This window comes from Lathamus discolor, chromosome 6, assembly GCF_037157495.1.
Source record: "Lathamus discolor isolate bLatDis1 chromosome 6, bLatDis1.hap1, whole genome shotgun sequence".
NCBI classification, from domain to species: Eukaryota; Metazoa; Chordata; class Aves; order Psittaciformes; family Psittacidae; genus Lathamus; species Lathamus discolor.
The window spans coordinates 61,256,369-61,271,451 of record NC_088889.1 but is presented as its reverse complement, the minus strand read 5'-3'; the positions used below and the strand labels follow the sequence as shown (position 1 = coordinate 61,271,451).

Below are 15,083 nucleotides of genomic sequence, written 5' to 3'. Positions count from 1 at the left end.
AGCTATTGCAGGACATTTTTCTGATTGGACAGTGGACCATAGACAGACTTCTGCTTCCTCCCATTCACTGTCCAGTAGTGGTCAGTGATGCAGTAGTGGCGGCCAAGCTGTTGCCTTCGAGTTGCATCTCGAAGTTAGCTATGCTTGGGATGTCCTGTACACAGATGTGCCAAGAATTCAGTCAAGGTGCTATTTTAGAGATAACCCAGTGAGTTACCCCTGCTTCAGTTAGTTTTATACTGAAATAATTTGTACAGAAAAATCAAGATTTAAACTAACAGTACTGTCTTTCTGGTTCTGAAGAGTAATCATCCCTCTGTTTCCCTTTGGGCTGCATTGTGGGAAGGGTTTATGAGAAATTTGCACTAGGAATTTTTAATTCCTGGGTCTAGTTTACATTTTTTGGACATTGTATTTAATCTTTAAAAGTGAGACAAGGCTTTCTGTGAAAAGGCTTATGAAGTTTTCTGCTTGAGATAACTGAGCTGGAGAAAATAATTTTCTAGGTGACTGTTCATGCTACTGAGAGGTAGTAGGACAGGCTTGTGTATAACCATTCTGATTTTATGATATCCAGTAGAAAGCTGTTTAAAGGGTAATAGCTAAAGTATGTGCTTTAATTGACAAGTGTAACTATACGCAACTTTTGTATGTAAGTTGAATGAGTCTGGTAGTACACATTGAAAACTTGGTATTTGCATTGATCAGGAAGCCTCTTTTAAAAATGCATCTTACAAAAGCAGGCAATTAACACTGCTAGTGGGACACTAGGAGGCAAGGTATTGGAGAATGTTCTGCCAACAGACTCTGCTGCCTGTCTCCAGTCCATTTTCAGTGAGTCTAGTCAAATAGTATAGTAATTTTCTGATGTGGCTTGATTCCTCTGAGTACTCAGCAAGCATAAGATACTCCTTTCATTTGCAAACTTGAAGCAGAATTTGAACACTGAACCTCTAGGGTTTAAGGGCCGGCTTTATTAGCTCATCCTGCTGCAATTGAAAGGCTTGTAAGGTAGTTCTTGCAGCTGCTGAAAGACCTTTCTATTTCCTCCTTCCAGCTTTGGAAAGTTTCCTTTTCACAGCTTTAAAAAAAGTGTTGCTGAGCCCAGGACAACCTTTTTAAACGTTAATATTGACCTCATGTTACTGGCAGTGGGAAAGAAGGTCAGCCTGCTCTTGGAGTTTTGGCAGATAGCACAAGCAGGAGCGACTGCTTATACTGTGCTTTCACCTTTCCATTGTCAGGTCAGACAATCCGTCAAGGGTGTTCTGTCAAAGGAGGGCAAAAAAGTGGGATGGGAACAGGAAATCTCGTTTTGCATGAGAATGTGGCCTTTTGGTTCATTTTTATGGATTATTTCTTTCCCAAGCTCCACATCTTTTGTTGTCCTGTCTGCCTTATGCCAACATCCATGTGCATCTCTTTCTGCTTTTATTAATTAACTTCTTGGTCGCAAGGAACTGACTTTTTGTTCTCTGTACAAGTTCTTTGTAGTGAAGTCATATCAGCAACTAGAGATTCAACAGTGTTCACCACGTCTGCATTTTGTTCCTATTGGCTTGCGCAAAAGCGCCAAAGTACAAAGTCAGTTGGGCATATTAGCTTCTTTGATGTTAAGATTTCAAGTGAATTACTCAAATGCTACTGGAGGTTTGTCTGCAAGGGAAAAAAGCATTGTGTTCTCAAAATTTGTGCCCGCATAGGGGCTTTACTGGCACAAATAGAACTGTGTTACTGTGTAGCTCTCTCAGAAAGTATTCTTGTGCAGAAAAGCCCTGAGGCTCTTAGGTGATTTCAGCTCTCTTGGATATTGAAGAATACGTATATTGGTAATGTTCAGGTGTGAGAGCTCTGTAGCTCTTTATGTTGAATGAATCTTTATGTGTTGAATGGTAATGAGCCTAGGTAATTAAGGAAACGTGAACTAAAGGACAGGCTGCAGCACCACTGTTTGCTTTGCTGTGGGTTATGTCTCTATGAGTTGAAACTGTGATATTCAGGGTTTTTTTACACTTTTTCCACTTTTTCTAAACAAATAACTGTTGATCTGTTGAAGCTGTAAGTATTGTGTCAGCATTAAAAGAATAGTTCATTATTCTTTAATTTTGGCTTTTGGCGTTGACTCATTCTTGCTCTCTCTCTGATTCTAAACAGTTGCTCTGGCCTGTCATAGAAGGTCACTGGATTTGTTGGGCACAATTTGCCCTTAGTGAACATGGTGACAGCCCATGTTGGCTGTCAGCAACCACCTTTCTGTTTTCCATGTGTCTTAGCATAGTTTCCAGGAGGACCTGCTCAATGATCTTGCTAGGCAACAATGTAAGACTGACTGGCCTCTGATTCCCTGGGTCTTCCTTTTTCCTGTTTGTGGTTTTTATTTTGTTTTGTTTGTTTGTTTGTTTGTTTTTGTTTGTTGGTTTGGTTTTTGGTGTTTTGTTGCTGTTGTCGTTGTTGTTGTTGTTCTTTAAGGGGGTTATTAGTTCTCCTTTTCCAGTCAGCAGGAGCTTCACCAGAGTGTCACGACTTCTCCAGCGGGTTTCTGTCTTTTGGGAAGGTATGACAGTTGTAGTTTATCAAATGAACTAGGAAAATCCGCTTGCTCAAGTGAAAAAAGAGGAAATTTTTTTCATAATTGGAAAAGGCAGCGCTAACTTCAGGTGTTTGAAGAGTCAGCTTCCCTTATTATATTTTCAGAGAAGGAGGTCCCTTTGCTATAACACATCTTCCTGATTAATAAAGAGAAACAGTATGGACTAATCCAGACATTCTGATTAAGTAGGAAAACTGCTAATTAGAGATGAACAGCCTCTTTGTGAAAGGGAAGGGTTAGGGTGACATTTGTTATTTGGGATAATTGCTGTAAATCAGCTCTTTTAAGTACCTGAGAAAGCTTCTGCTGGCCTTATGTGAATAACCTAATATAACTGTCAGTCTTCTAGCACTTGGAAGATGCTGGAAGCAAAATCTTGCATATCAGTAGTTAATGCTGAAATATAATCAGAGTTTAGTTTGGGGCTGTATTGGGAAGAAACAATCATGTCCTAATCTGTTTATCATGAGGAAAATAAACACAGGAAAAACTCTTATTTTCCCTTATTTCCTAGAATCTTGACAGCTGCCTTGTATGCTTATCTCTCCCTCTTGCCCATTCTATGATTGAAATGCAAGTGTGGAAACCACAGTCTTTTGGTTGCAAAGTTCTTTGACTTCATAGGTGTTGTCTGTCTTGTGCCTGGTGTCTGACTACCACAGGGAGATGTGATCCAGAATTTCTGGAGGACTTCCTCATTCCCCCTCTCCTTGCTGCACTCCCAGAGGTATACTGTGCTCCCTTTGCTTATCAAGGAATTGTGGAGCTCATGTTTTTTTCTTTGTTAGGCTGAGATGTGACTTCTTAAAGGTTATTCTGAACCTTCTCTGAAGGTGATAATTGTGTAATTGTAATCTCCCCCAGTGCATGCAGCCATATTAGTTCTTTAATCATAGTGGTGTCTTCCCTCCAGCCAGATGATTCACTGAAAATACCTATGGGTGTTTTGCACCAGATGAGAGGGAAAGTTTGGTTAATAGATCAAATGTACAAGTACTCTATGGTGGTTCCTGCAAGGTGGAGAATTACCCAGATTCCCAACTATGAAAATGAGATGCAGTGGGTTGAATGAGGAAATAGCATTTTACTCGCTGTATCTGGACCTGTTTTATACTGCTTACTCCAAACACATCCTGTTGATTCTTTAACACTAAAACAATGGGCTAGGTGTTATTTACTCAGAAATAGTATTACATGGAACTATTTTTCACCGAGATACCTTTCCAATATACCAGACAGGGTTGTGAAAACTGTCCAGCAATGGGTACCTGACAATCAAGGAAATCTAGATGCTACGTCTTCTATTTCTACTCCATTTCATAAAAATTTCATGAGTGTTTTTTTGTCTTTCATTCATGTGTAGATCTTGCCTGAGTCTGTTTTCTGCTTGCTTTTGTTAGTGTTATGTTTGTGATTTTATTTGATCTGTATGAAAAGATTACATTACTTGCTATTCATAGCAACTTTTATCCTTATATAAATGGGGAGTACTTCATGTACTGACAAAATGAAATAGCCTCATATGAAAATGGCCTTGTTTATAATTTCATTGAATAAAATCTATTAGGAACATACTACAAGGAAGAAACGTGGAGGGAGTGAGGAGTATTCTAGAAGGTCTGCCATCTCATTTTACAGCTCTGTTGTCAGTGGTTTTGCTGGACTAGTTATTGAAACTCTCTTTGGGCTTTGGTACCTGTTTCAGATTGATGACTGCTTTCCAGGACTCTGAAACACTGGCTAGTTAGAGATGGTATCTTCTTTCTGGGCACTAGTGAGTCTGGATTGATTCTGGTTTCATGCTGCAGAAGAACCACACCCTGGGTCTGCACTGAGAAAGTTTATGTGTAAACTTTGTTATCTTGTGCTCACCATGGTACCTACACATGGAAAATTGCCAAGACCCAATGATAACTCGAGCTCTATTTTGCTGCGTTGATGTAACAACAGTGAGGTTGAGATGCCCCTTAGATTTCCAAGCCCTCATTTACAGTTGTTTGTAACTTTTTTCCATGATGTTTACCCTTTGACAGGTGATTGTGTTAGCTCAGAATTGGATTTTATATGGCTCCGTCATACATGGAACATAATAAATAATGCTTAAACTTCAAAGCATTATACAGCTATCAGCCTCAGAGAAGGCTCATGGGATGTAAGGTATTTCTGTTTGTGTAAAGGAAGACAGCAATGCAGAGACACTAATATGTTCAAGGTCTCTTAGTGAGTGAGAAATTTCTGCAATTAGAAATCAACAGCAGTAGGGCTGTAGGACAAATATTGTATTTCTGTTCAGTATTTAAAAAAATAGAGTATGTATCTTGTTAGGTTGTAATGAATTTTTGATCATATTCTGTGTTTATTTGAAGGTGTCACCACCAAAACTCTGTTTAACAGAATGGCTGGTAAAATGGCTGTCCCTTCCCAAGTCAGTGATTCGTTACTTGGAGCCAGTGGTATTTTACATCTCCAGCAGAGAATAGGTGCATTTAAACTATGAAACTGTGCTTTGGAATGAAATACCACAATCCAAAGGCTGTTCCTTTTTTCTAGCGGTGAGGATTTCTGACAGACTTTTTCTTGGCCCATCTTTTTTCCTATGGCTTCTTATGAACTGTTAAGAATTCTATGCAAAGGGATGCCCTTTTATTTTTTCTGTTGTTAATACAAAGTAGAAGCTGGGACTATGAGATCTATAAGCTAACATTCAGATTAACCATTTAACATTTCCCACTTTCTCTTCTCTTTCCTTAAAGTACATATGGTATAGACAGACCTCAGGGTATGGGGTAAGACTTAGTTGCTCAGCCGCTTTGAGGTCTTTGAAGGAATCCTCTGTATACGGGCAGATGCTTTGCTCGGTACAGCGATAGCCAGACAGTTGTGCTGACCTTTGATACTGTTTGTTGCCCATGCAGTCATGACTATTACACTAATGTCATATTGAATAAATATTTCTAAGACTCACTCAAAAGGAGTAACTCCTGAGTTGTCTACTCTGTCAATAGTAACTTTACAAAGCTTTGTGCTCCCACATGTAGTACTGGGTATGTACACATTTTAGGTGTCTCACATAAACTCAGTCCTAAATTAGAGTAGGTAACTGACTTCTGTGTTGCAGCAGATTTCTCTGGAAGAAACTAGTTTTGTCTTAGTCTGCTGTTCTGTGCTAATGCTCTTATCAGCTGTACAGTTTAATATTCTGTTTACGGGGCTTTTTTAATGGTGGTGTAAATGTGTTAAATCTCTGAATTGTAGGGGGTTTTGTTCTGGTTCAGGCAAAGTAACTGTTGGAACTCAGCTACTGAGATAATGGAAGAAACAGTAGACAACTTTTCACAGTAACATGCAGACAGATATGATGTAATTTATGAGTTACGTGAGCGCTCTGGTATTTCCTTTCTTTGTCACAAGTGTTAGTTTTCCTTATTGCCTACTTACCTTTCAATTAAATCAAGGCCTGTCTGAATGTGGGCACTCAAAACATTCTTTCAAAGAAACCTTTCCTGTTTCTGTTTTGTTGGTTGCATACTCCCACTGCACGCAACTCAGTTTTAAGGTGGTAAACCTGATGTGCCTCACATGCTTTCCCCAGTCTGCAGTGTCAAGTAGGAGAGTACCTCAACAGCTTTCCCCAGCCCTTCAACATCACGCAGTATGAAACAGTGCTCTCTTCCTCTCAGGCTGGAAGATAAATAAAGACCTGAACCGGGATGTGTAGTGCTGTTTATATTGCAACTGACTCTGTTGCAACATACTCAGTATTCTTCCCTGTGAGGGTGGTGAGGCGCTGGCAGAGGTTGCCCAGAGGAGCTGTGGCTGCCACATCCCTGGCAGTGTTCAAGGCCAGGCTGGAGGGGGCTTGGAGCAACCTGGTCTAGTGGAAGGTGTCCCTGCCTGTGCCAGGGGGTTGGAACTGAATGAGCTTTAAGGTCCCTTCCAACCTAAACAAGTCTGTGTTTCTACGATATAAAAAGAATTTCCGTTTATTTCTAGGCATTACCAAAGTTTGTTTCAACTCCTTAAATATTTTTATTTTCCGTGGAAGCTGAGTAGCAGGAATGGGGTTTAACACAGTGTTGTTGATTTAAACATCTCACAGCAAGCAAGTGTTGTTGCTTCAATTTTCCTGTGGTGTGAAGAGCAGTTACTGCTAAGCCTTTATGCAAGATGTTGTTGTTTTGAGTACTGGCTAGCCTATTAAACTGCATGGCAATGTTAGTTATTTTTATAGACTCCATGCAGAATAATTAATTTTTCTCCCACATCCATATTCTGCATCGCACCCTTCTCCCCGCGCCACGCTTTGTGCCATATGTTGAGACTATGCCAGGTAACTCACTGTATTACAGCAACTGGCAAAATCCCTTGCTTCTCTGATAAATCATTTTATTTTGTCAAGAGTGCTGAGATAGCTGTGCTCAAACAGCTTGTAAAAGAGTTGCCTGCAGTCAGGGTACTTCTAACACACTGTTTTCAAAAAAAGTGCTTCCTATTTTCTTCTTCAGGGAAGCGCTAAAAGCTCTCCCATTTTTACAGTTTATCTGATCATTCTCTCCCCCCACCACCCCCCTCACCCCCCACCACCCGCTCCAAATATAGAGATTTCCGAAGTTGCCTGTAAATAGCCTGAGTCTATACATGCAGATGCATGCACGTGCACATACATAAAACTGGGGGAAGAGTCTCACAATGGAACATTGTTGAAGTCTAATTAGCAGGCAGACAAATGGGAAAGGAATAGCGTGGTGTTTTCTGGCATAGATTAGCAGAGGCAGCTACTGCAGTCTACATTCGTTTAGGTTGGGTGAATAAATTGGAGCATTTGTTACTGTATTATAGATGTCTTGTCACTTGTCAAATGTGAAGTGGGCCAAGGGAAGAACAGAAAAGGCTCTTGTCAAGCTGGTGGGATGGCCTGCTTTGCTGCTGTCAGCTTTGATTGTACTTAATTTTACAAATAGAGTGCAGTTGCCATTTCCAGCACTGGAGCATGGATTTTAATAAAATGAGAGTGAGAATAACTGCCTTGAATGGTATTACTTTGTTTTCTGTTCTCTTTGCATTTTAAGTTCAGATACTGTTCTGCGTGTTAACCAGAACAGTTCATCAGCTTTTCATCAGAACTGAAAAGTTCTGTGGCAGGTCTGCAGAAAGGTTTTGCTGAATAAAAAAAGATGACAGAAAAAGAAACAGTTCAAAGTTTGAAACAGTTGGAAAAATAAGACAATTTTAATTTCAATCTTTTAAAATGCTTTCTGAATGGGGACTTTAGAGGGACCTAATTCTTTCTGATTTTGTGATCTGTGGCTTGCATAGGGGACTTTACAGAAACTTCTGCTGCAGTGTTTGGTTGCTGCAATTTTGCTGTTGGAATAGCTTGCACTCCCCTCTCCCCTGAAAAAAGGCTTTTGTTCATTGTATGGTGTTTATACATGACCGTGTTGTAGCAGTTAGCAGATCTACTGGGAATCTCTTAATTATGTGGTTACAAAAGTGACTGTGGTGAGAGAGGTTTTGAAGATGAATTTCATTAAATAAATGCTGTAGCACTTTAGCACTAGGTAAATAGCTAGCTGCCATGTATTAGGCAGGTTCTAGGGTATCTAGGATAACACTAGGCAAGTCACGGCATAACACTTTTGTAGCCTTGAAAACATTCCTACCAATGTTAATAATCAAAATACCTCCATGATACAGATAAAACTAATGAGCCAGACAAGCGTGTTTGTCCAGGTTTTTAGGGAGAACCAGTGTCAAGTTCTCATCTCTTAGGGATGTGCTCAGAGCCTCCTGCCAACTCTTTTCTTTCTCTAGCAGAAATTTATTAACAAAATATGGTTATAACCAAGTCTGTGATTTTGAACTGCTTTGTAATAAAAGCCAGGATTTTTACACCTATCCAAAATTACCCACAATAATGCTCTTTTGCCAACTTTCAAGGGGGTGAGGGGGTGAAATATAGTGAAATATGCTGTGCTAACATTTTCTCTGATCACATGTTTTTCAGTGTCCAAGGATGTAGATGCATGTCTGTCAGGAATCTTGTGTATTAATTTGACTTAGTTTTAAGCATCTCTGTAGTAGAGATTGCCAAGCAGCCAGAACTTTAAATTGGCCAAGTAGCTCATTCCCCTTATTATTTCTTTTTCCCGTAAGTCTCAGTTAAAGGTATGTTAGAAATTAGAAGAATTTCCCAAGAATCATCCAGTTCAACTACTGTCCTGGTTGTCACCTGAAGGCTTTTCTTCTGGTCTGCTGTGTCAGCAGAGAAAAGATGTCTTCTCCCAGTTCATTTTTCAGCTGTGCATATTCATGGGACAGACCTCAGTTTGGGGATATTCCTACAGCAGTATTTGCCTACAGAAATGGCCAGAGCAGCTGAAAATGTCAGAAACAGCACGTCAGAGACTGCAATCAGTTGTGTGAAGAGGGAAAACGTATACATTTGATTCTTATCTGTCAGTTCCCATGCAATGTTGCTTGTAATGTTGGTCGTCTTTAGAAATACATGTAATATTTGTAATTACTGTGTTATCAGTTCCTGGCTTGTATTTAATTCTCCTCTGCTTCACACTACTCGTACTTAATTATTAGGGCTGTGATTGCAGACACATTAATATAGTGGATATTCAGAAGTTAAGGTGGATATGAAACTCACAGTGCTGTGGGTGGCTGACCAGCTGCAGTGTTGCTCACTTTTTAAGACAGTTGAGCTAAAACAATTTAAAATTAATTTATAATTTAAAACTCAGAAGAGTTTGTATGGCATTTGGATGACCAGATACATCTGCTTTTCCACATTGAGTTTTGAGGCCTGAATTTTTACTTAACTTGCACAAAACAGGAGGTGTCATTTTGCCTCTCACAAGTGAAATATTTCAGAAATATACAAGCAAGATATAAGGCTCTGCTTCATGATTTTTGCTTCTGCTTGTTATGCTTGTTATGCTGTTGTAGCATGCTCTCTAACTTCTGTAGCTGCAGATCAGTGTCCTGATTTGAAGGTGCTTCTCTAACAGTAATTCCCTCTCTATCCCCTTCTGTCCCCTTTGCATTGGCTGTCAAGGTGTAATTTTAATTTGCATTACAAAATCAAATGTTTTCTGCGTGTTTAAACGTATTAAGAAGTAGGATCTTTTGGAAATTTCTCTGTAAAGAGACTTCTTGGTCATAGACAATCTCTACTGTTGGAGATAATATTAATCCTTATTTAATAAGACCTATGTTCCTTTTCACTTCTGCTGTGGTCAAGCTAACATTCTCTGGACAAAACAGTGTCTGGTAGCACTGTAAATTCTTTGGAGATGGTAATGTCAGAAAAAAGAAGTGTGTGTAATACATGGGACTTGATACCATTTAAATACTTCTAACAAAATGTCCACCCAAATAGTTAATGAAACAAAAGAGATCTGAAAGGCTTTCAATTTGAACAGGCTCCACAGAAATACCACATATTTAACACAGCATAGATCAGTTTTGAATACAACCCTTTTACTATTTTGAAGATCCTCCCTTTCTGCTTGAAGTTGATGCTTTTCATGTTGTCTTGATTTTGACCTGTTTTCTAATCCAGAAATAATCAGTGTAGCCCCAAGACCACTGTTCCTGGGGTAATCCTTGGTGAAGAGAATGAGAAAACTATCACAGACTATAGACTGCTTTTGTTCCCAGGTAGCTTTTTTAAATAGCTGTCTGGGAACTCTCTCACGTTTGATGTACTCTGCAGTAGTTCCAGTGAGGTAGTTGACAGTCTCGCCTTTCCTTCATGCTGTTTGACATTCTACCTACTCTTTAAAAGATTATTTGTTGGAGTATACACCTAGCAAAGCAGCACGGTAGAAGAGGAGGTATAAGCTATGTATTAGATTTCCGTACACCATGGTTTTTTTTAAGAAAACTTTTGCTTGGTTGATTTATTTATTTTTTTTTTTCACTCTTCAGGAAGTAAAACGACATTTTTAGGCATAAAATTTCCAACATAAAGACATGGACCTGTTGGAGCGAGTCCAGAGGAAGCCACAAAGGTGCTGAGACAGCTGGAGCAGCTCTGCTCTGGAGACAGGCTGAGAGAGCTGGGCTCATTCAGCATGGAGGAGAGAAGGCTCCAGGGAGACCTTAGAGCAGCTTCCAGTGCCTAAAGGGGCCAACAAGAAATCTGGAGAGGAGCATTTGACAAGGGCCTGTAGTGACAGGACAAGTGGGAATGGCTTTAACCTGACAGAGGGGAGACTGAGATGAGATCAGGAAGAAGTTCTCCTCGGTGAGGGTGGTGAGGCCCTGGCAGAGGTTGCCCAGAGAAGCTGATGCTGCCCCATCCCTGGCAGTGTTCAAGGCCAGGGTCTGTAATTCTTTGATAATGTAAAATATCAAATACTGGTTTAGGTATCCCGTTATTTTTATTTAGTAAAGGTGCTAAAATCCAGGAGATTTATAAACTTTTGAAAATGAATGCTTTTTGCAGTGCCTTCTAAGGAGTGCTGATGCAATGTTCCCTTAATGGAAAAGAATCTTATAAAAATTAAGAACTGTTGCTGTGCTTACCTAAGGGGTCAATGGAGGAATGCAGCTGTCTAAGTTGTCTGGTCACCTGGGACTGCCACCTTCTCAGCTTGGACAGGTTTTGCTGTGTCCCGAGAAGCAAGCAGCAGTTCCAAGCACATGAAACACTGTTCCTGAAAACTGTTTTTTATTTTGCAGCTTCTGAAGTCAGAAAATCTGTAGAAGTTTGGTGGTAGACATCTCCTTCGCTTTGCTGTCAAGAATGGGCTCTCCCTCCTCCCTTTTCTCCGCATGTTTTTTGAGCTCCGAGTTGCTGTTTCTTTCCTTCCTCCCAAGCCTTTCCTCAAAGTTTGTCAGTGCAGCTGATGCTGTAGCTATCAAACCTCGTCAGCTAACACTCACTGGGAGAAGCATTCTTGATGAATGATTCTTGTCCTTCCCTCAGCCCGCAGCAAGAGTTTATGAGCTCTGCAGCAAACCGGTCTTGTTGTTAACTTAGGCTGATGGCTTTATTTCTGTTGAGTTCATTTTTGTTTGGATCAGCTCTTTAATGTGGTTTGGAACACACAACCATGCTGTGCTTGTGTGTGAGAAGAGGTGATACAGAAGTGAGAACAAGTAGCCCATGGCAAGGAGAAGTGCAGCACCCCTTAATTCAGGAGCTGCTGTGACTTGAGGTAGTTCAAACTGCACATTAAACTGTGTCCTTGGTGCTATGTAGTGAACTTGTTTGGGGGATGTTACAACGCTGCTTTCCTAGATCCTTTCCTTGCAGCCCAAGCACTATTTCTTTTCAGAGCTTCTGAGATAAGTATTTGGAAACTAAGCTCTGATTTCCAAATATGTAAGCAAATGGTACAGTACAGCTCCCAAAGTGAATGTGATTTTGGTTTTAATGTGCAATAGATTCAAATTCTAAGTCTCCAGACCTCCATATGCATGTCTAGGTGTGAATTATTCCTAGAAGAATATTCTCATGAGGATATGAGTTTCTGTTATTGGTGGGCTCAAAACATATGTCCGACATTGGCCATTGTTATTCTATTTGGTCCGTAGGTGGTAACTGGAAATTACCACCTGCTGGTGTTTGCTGATCTGGATGAAATGCTACAAGTGACTTTTATTCTGGTTTCTTGTTTTGGAGTGTGGCTAAATGATAAAAACTCCTTGTCAGTTTTCAATCTGCACAGCATCAATTTAATAACAGGGTAGGAAAGACGCATACTCGTATTGCTCTTTCTGTGCTGAAGCATGCAGGGGTGAATCTGTGAAAAATGCATTATGCAACTAAATGTTTTACTGAGCGTCCTGTTTTGTACTGATAAAAGAAGTTGCCAGAAAGATGACACTGAAGATGTCATTTGTCTTTCAAATATGCTTGTTGTTTGGCACCCTTTCCACTAGCAGTGAAACTTTGCAGTGGGGAGGAACAGAGGTGAGAAAAGAACAGCAATCCTACTGCCTTAGAATTAGCTTTGCATTAACTTTGGCCATATGAGAAATACTTGCTGTAGTTGTAACTTGCTTTCTTGCTGGGATGTCTGGAGTAAATCATTAATGTAATTTGTTTACAAAATACTCAAGTCTTCTGCTAGCCCATATCACTTATTCTGTGGGGCTCATGTGTGAAAAGTACATCTAATGCACTGATAAAGCTAGTGGGAAGTTTGGCTGGGCTGAGGAATGCTATATAACTTGATGAAATATTTGGAACTACACCCACCAAATTTATTGGTTTTTTTATGATTCTAGTTAAAGATTGCTGTGTTCCATATTAGTTTAGGAGGCTGGGAAAAAGGTGCTGTATTTATGAAATAAGAGTGCAAGCACAAGTAGCTAGTTGAGAAGAACTGATTAGCAATAACTCCCTGCTCAGACAAGTCTACATTTTGATGAAAGTTTCATGTCCTTATTTCAAGGAAATCTCTTCTTCTAGTGACAGTGGCAGTTCACAGCCTGCTGTGCTGTATTGAAGCGTTCACCACAATAAGAAAGGAAATGATACCCAAATGGTTTTCTCCCCAGGTGCTGAAGAAGTCTTGCTGCTCGCTAGAAGGACTGACTTGAGGAGGATTTCCCTGGACATGCCAGATTTCACTGACATTATTCTGCAGATAGACAATATTAGACATGCGATTGCCATAGACTATGATCCTGTGGAAGGCTACATCTACTGGACTGATGATGATGTCCGGGCAATTCGTCGGGCCTACCTTGATGGCTCTGGAGCACAGACTCTGGTAACCACAGAAATCAATCATCCAGATGGTATTGCTGTGGATTGGGTTGCAAGGAACCTGTACTGGACTGATACTGGAACAGACCGCATTGAAGTAACCCGGTTGAATGGGACATCAAGAAAGATCCTTATCTCAGAAAACCTAGATGAACCTCGAGCAATAGTGCTCAATCCTGTAATGGGGTAAGTTTTGTGTTTATTGGTAGCCCTGTGATTGGTGCACTTTGGGGGATGATATGTTTATAATTTGTCAGATGTTCTGGAAATAACTAGATTTTCCTTGCTTTATCCCTTTAATGCTGTGTATATAAAAAGTGACTTTTAAATAACAGTGTTCTTCAGTGAACCTATACATCGTGTGTTTGGTTGTATTTTCCTTTCTCTGTGTCTTCAGTGTTATAACTATGAAAGAATTGGTCCACTGCACATTTTCAATAGTTTAATCTATTTAATGTTCAAACTTTAGATTGTCATCAGTGATTGTAGTTCAAGTCAACTTGTTTCCTGCAGTTGGCAAAATAAAAAGTTAGTTAAGTTCTTTCAAAAGCAGGACAGATCTTGACACTTGCTTGACTTGCATATTACATGCATAGACTGTTTCCCCTCTTTTATTTTTACAGCTACATGTATTGGACGGACTGGGGTGAAAGTCCAAAGATAGAATGTGCTTATTTGGATGGCTCAGAAAGGCGAGTTCTGGTGAACACATCCCTGGGCTGGCCTAATGGCTTGGCACTGGATCTGGAAAAAGACAAGCTTTACTGGGGAGATGCAAAAACAGATAAAATTGAGGTAAGTACAGAGCCATACTTGGGTGCATTCTTAGAAAACAAGTGCAGTTCTCATGTGCTGCTTTATGTCTTGGATACATGTATGCATTTTTGAGGAGTCTGTTGTTTCATTAATATTAACATGATATTTAGCATAACAAGACATATTTGAGGAGAAAGGAAACACATTCATGTGGCTCAGATAACTTTTGCAAAAAATATTGTTTGTTATGTCTACATTGCTACAAGTGTATTTTAATTGCTTGAAATCTCAGGTTTTACCTGAGGCTTTTGCAACAAATTGGGACATTCAGGTACAACCTCTTTAAAAGATGTTTTGACTTGTCTGTGGTGCTTGGAACTAGTATCTAAAATTGCTGCATGTGAAAAACTGATGCAGTGTTCATGTACAGGAGAAGGTGGATGTGTGGGCTCTAGAGAGCCATGTTTCAGGACATAATGATTGTATGGTATCAAGATGAATGGACAAGAAGTAATTTTTGATGTGCCATCTGCTGTGAAAAAAATATAGACATTCTACATCTGAATTTGAGGAGAGGAAATCCTCTTCACAATGTTTATAAACATGTTTATATTATATTTATATTATAATTTATATTATAATTATGACAGTATTATTTCTGAACTGTTGAAAAAGTGTCTGATAGAACAGTGTGATGCCCTTATGCCCCACTTTCTTTAGGAAGAATTTTCTTAAAAATGCAAAAAATTCATTCTGTCTACCTATTGCTCAGACACCAGACAAGTTTGGACAAATTATCTGCTCATTTGTTATGACGTGCTCCCAGGAGTTAGTGAAGTGTCTCTGGAAATTCACTGCTTTAAATGTAAAATATGGTCAAAGCAGGTACCTGTATTGGTCTAGTCATGGATATTGACACTTGCACCATGGAAGCCCAGTATGTTTCAAGAGACTTTCTCCTAAAGGAGATGCCATTTTCCTGGTTGTTTTGCATTAGTATCC

The 15,083-nt window shown here is 39.8% G+C and overlaps 1 protein-coding gene across 3 annotated transcripts in view; it reads left to right on the top strand.

The window, feature by feature from the left end:
* Positions 1-15,083, top strand: part of LRP5 (LDL receptor related protein 5) — a 133,295-nt gene that overhangs the window by 45,279 nt on the left and 72,933 nt on the right. For all 3 annotated transcript variants that reach the window (XM_065683138.1, XM_065683137.1, XM_065683139.1), the window contains 2 exons: positions 13,115-13,511; positions 13,949-14,120. In XM_065683138.1, the coding sequence (XP_065539210.1) occupies positions 13,115-13,511; positions 13,949-14,120 (569 nt within the window). The remainder of the gene's footprint in view (positions 1-13,114; positions 13,512-13,948; positions 14,121-15,083) is intronic.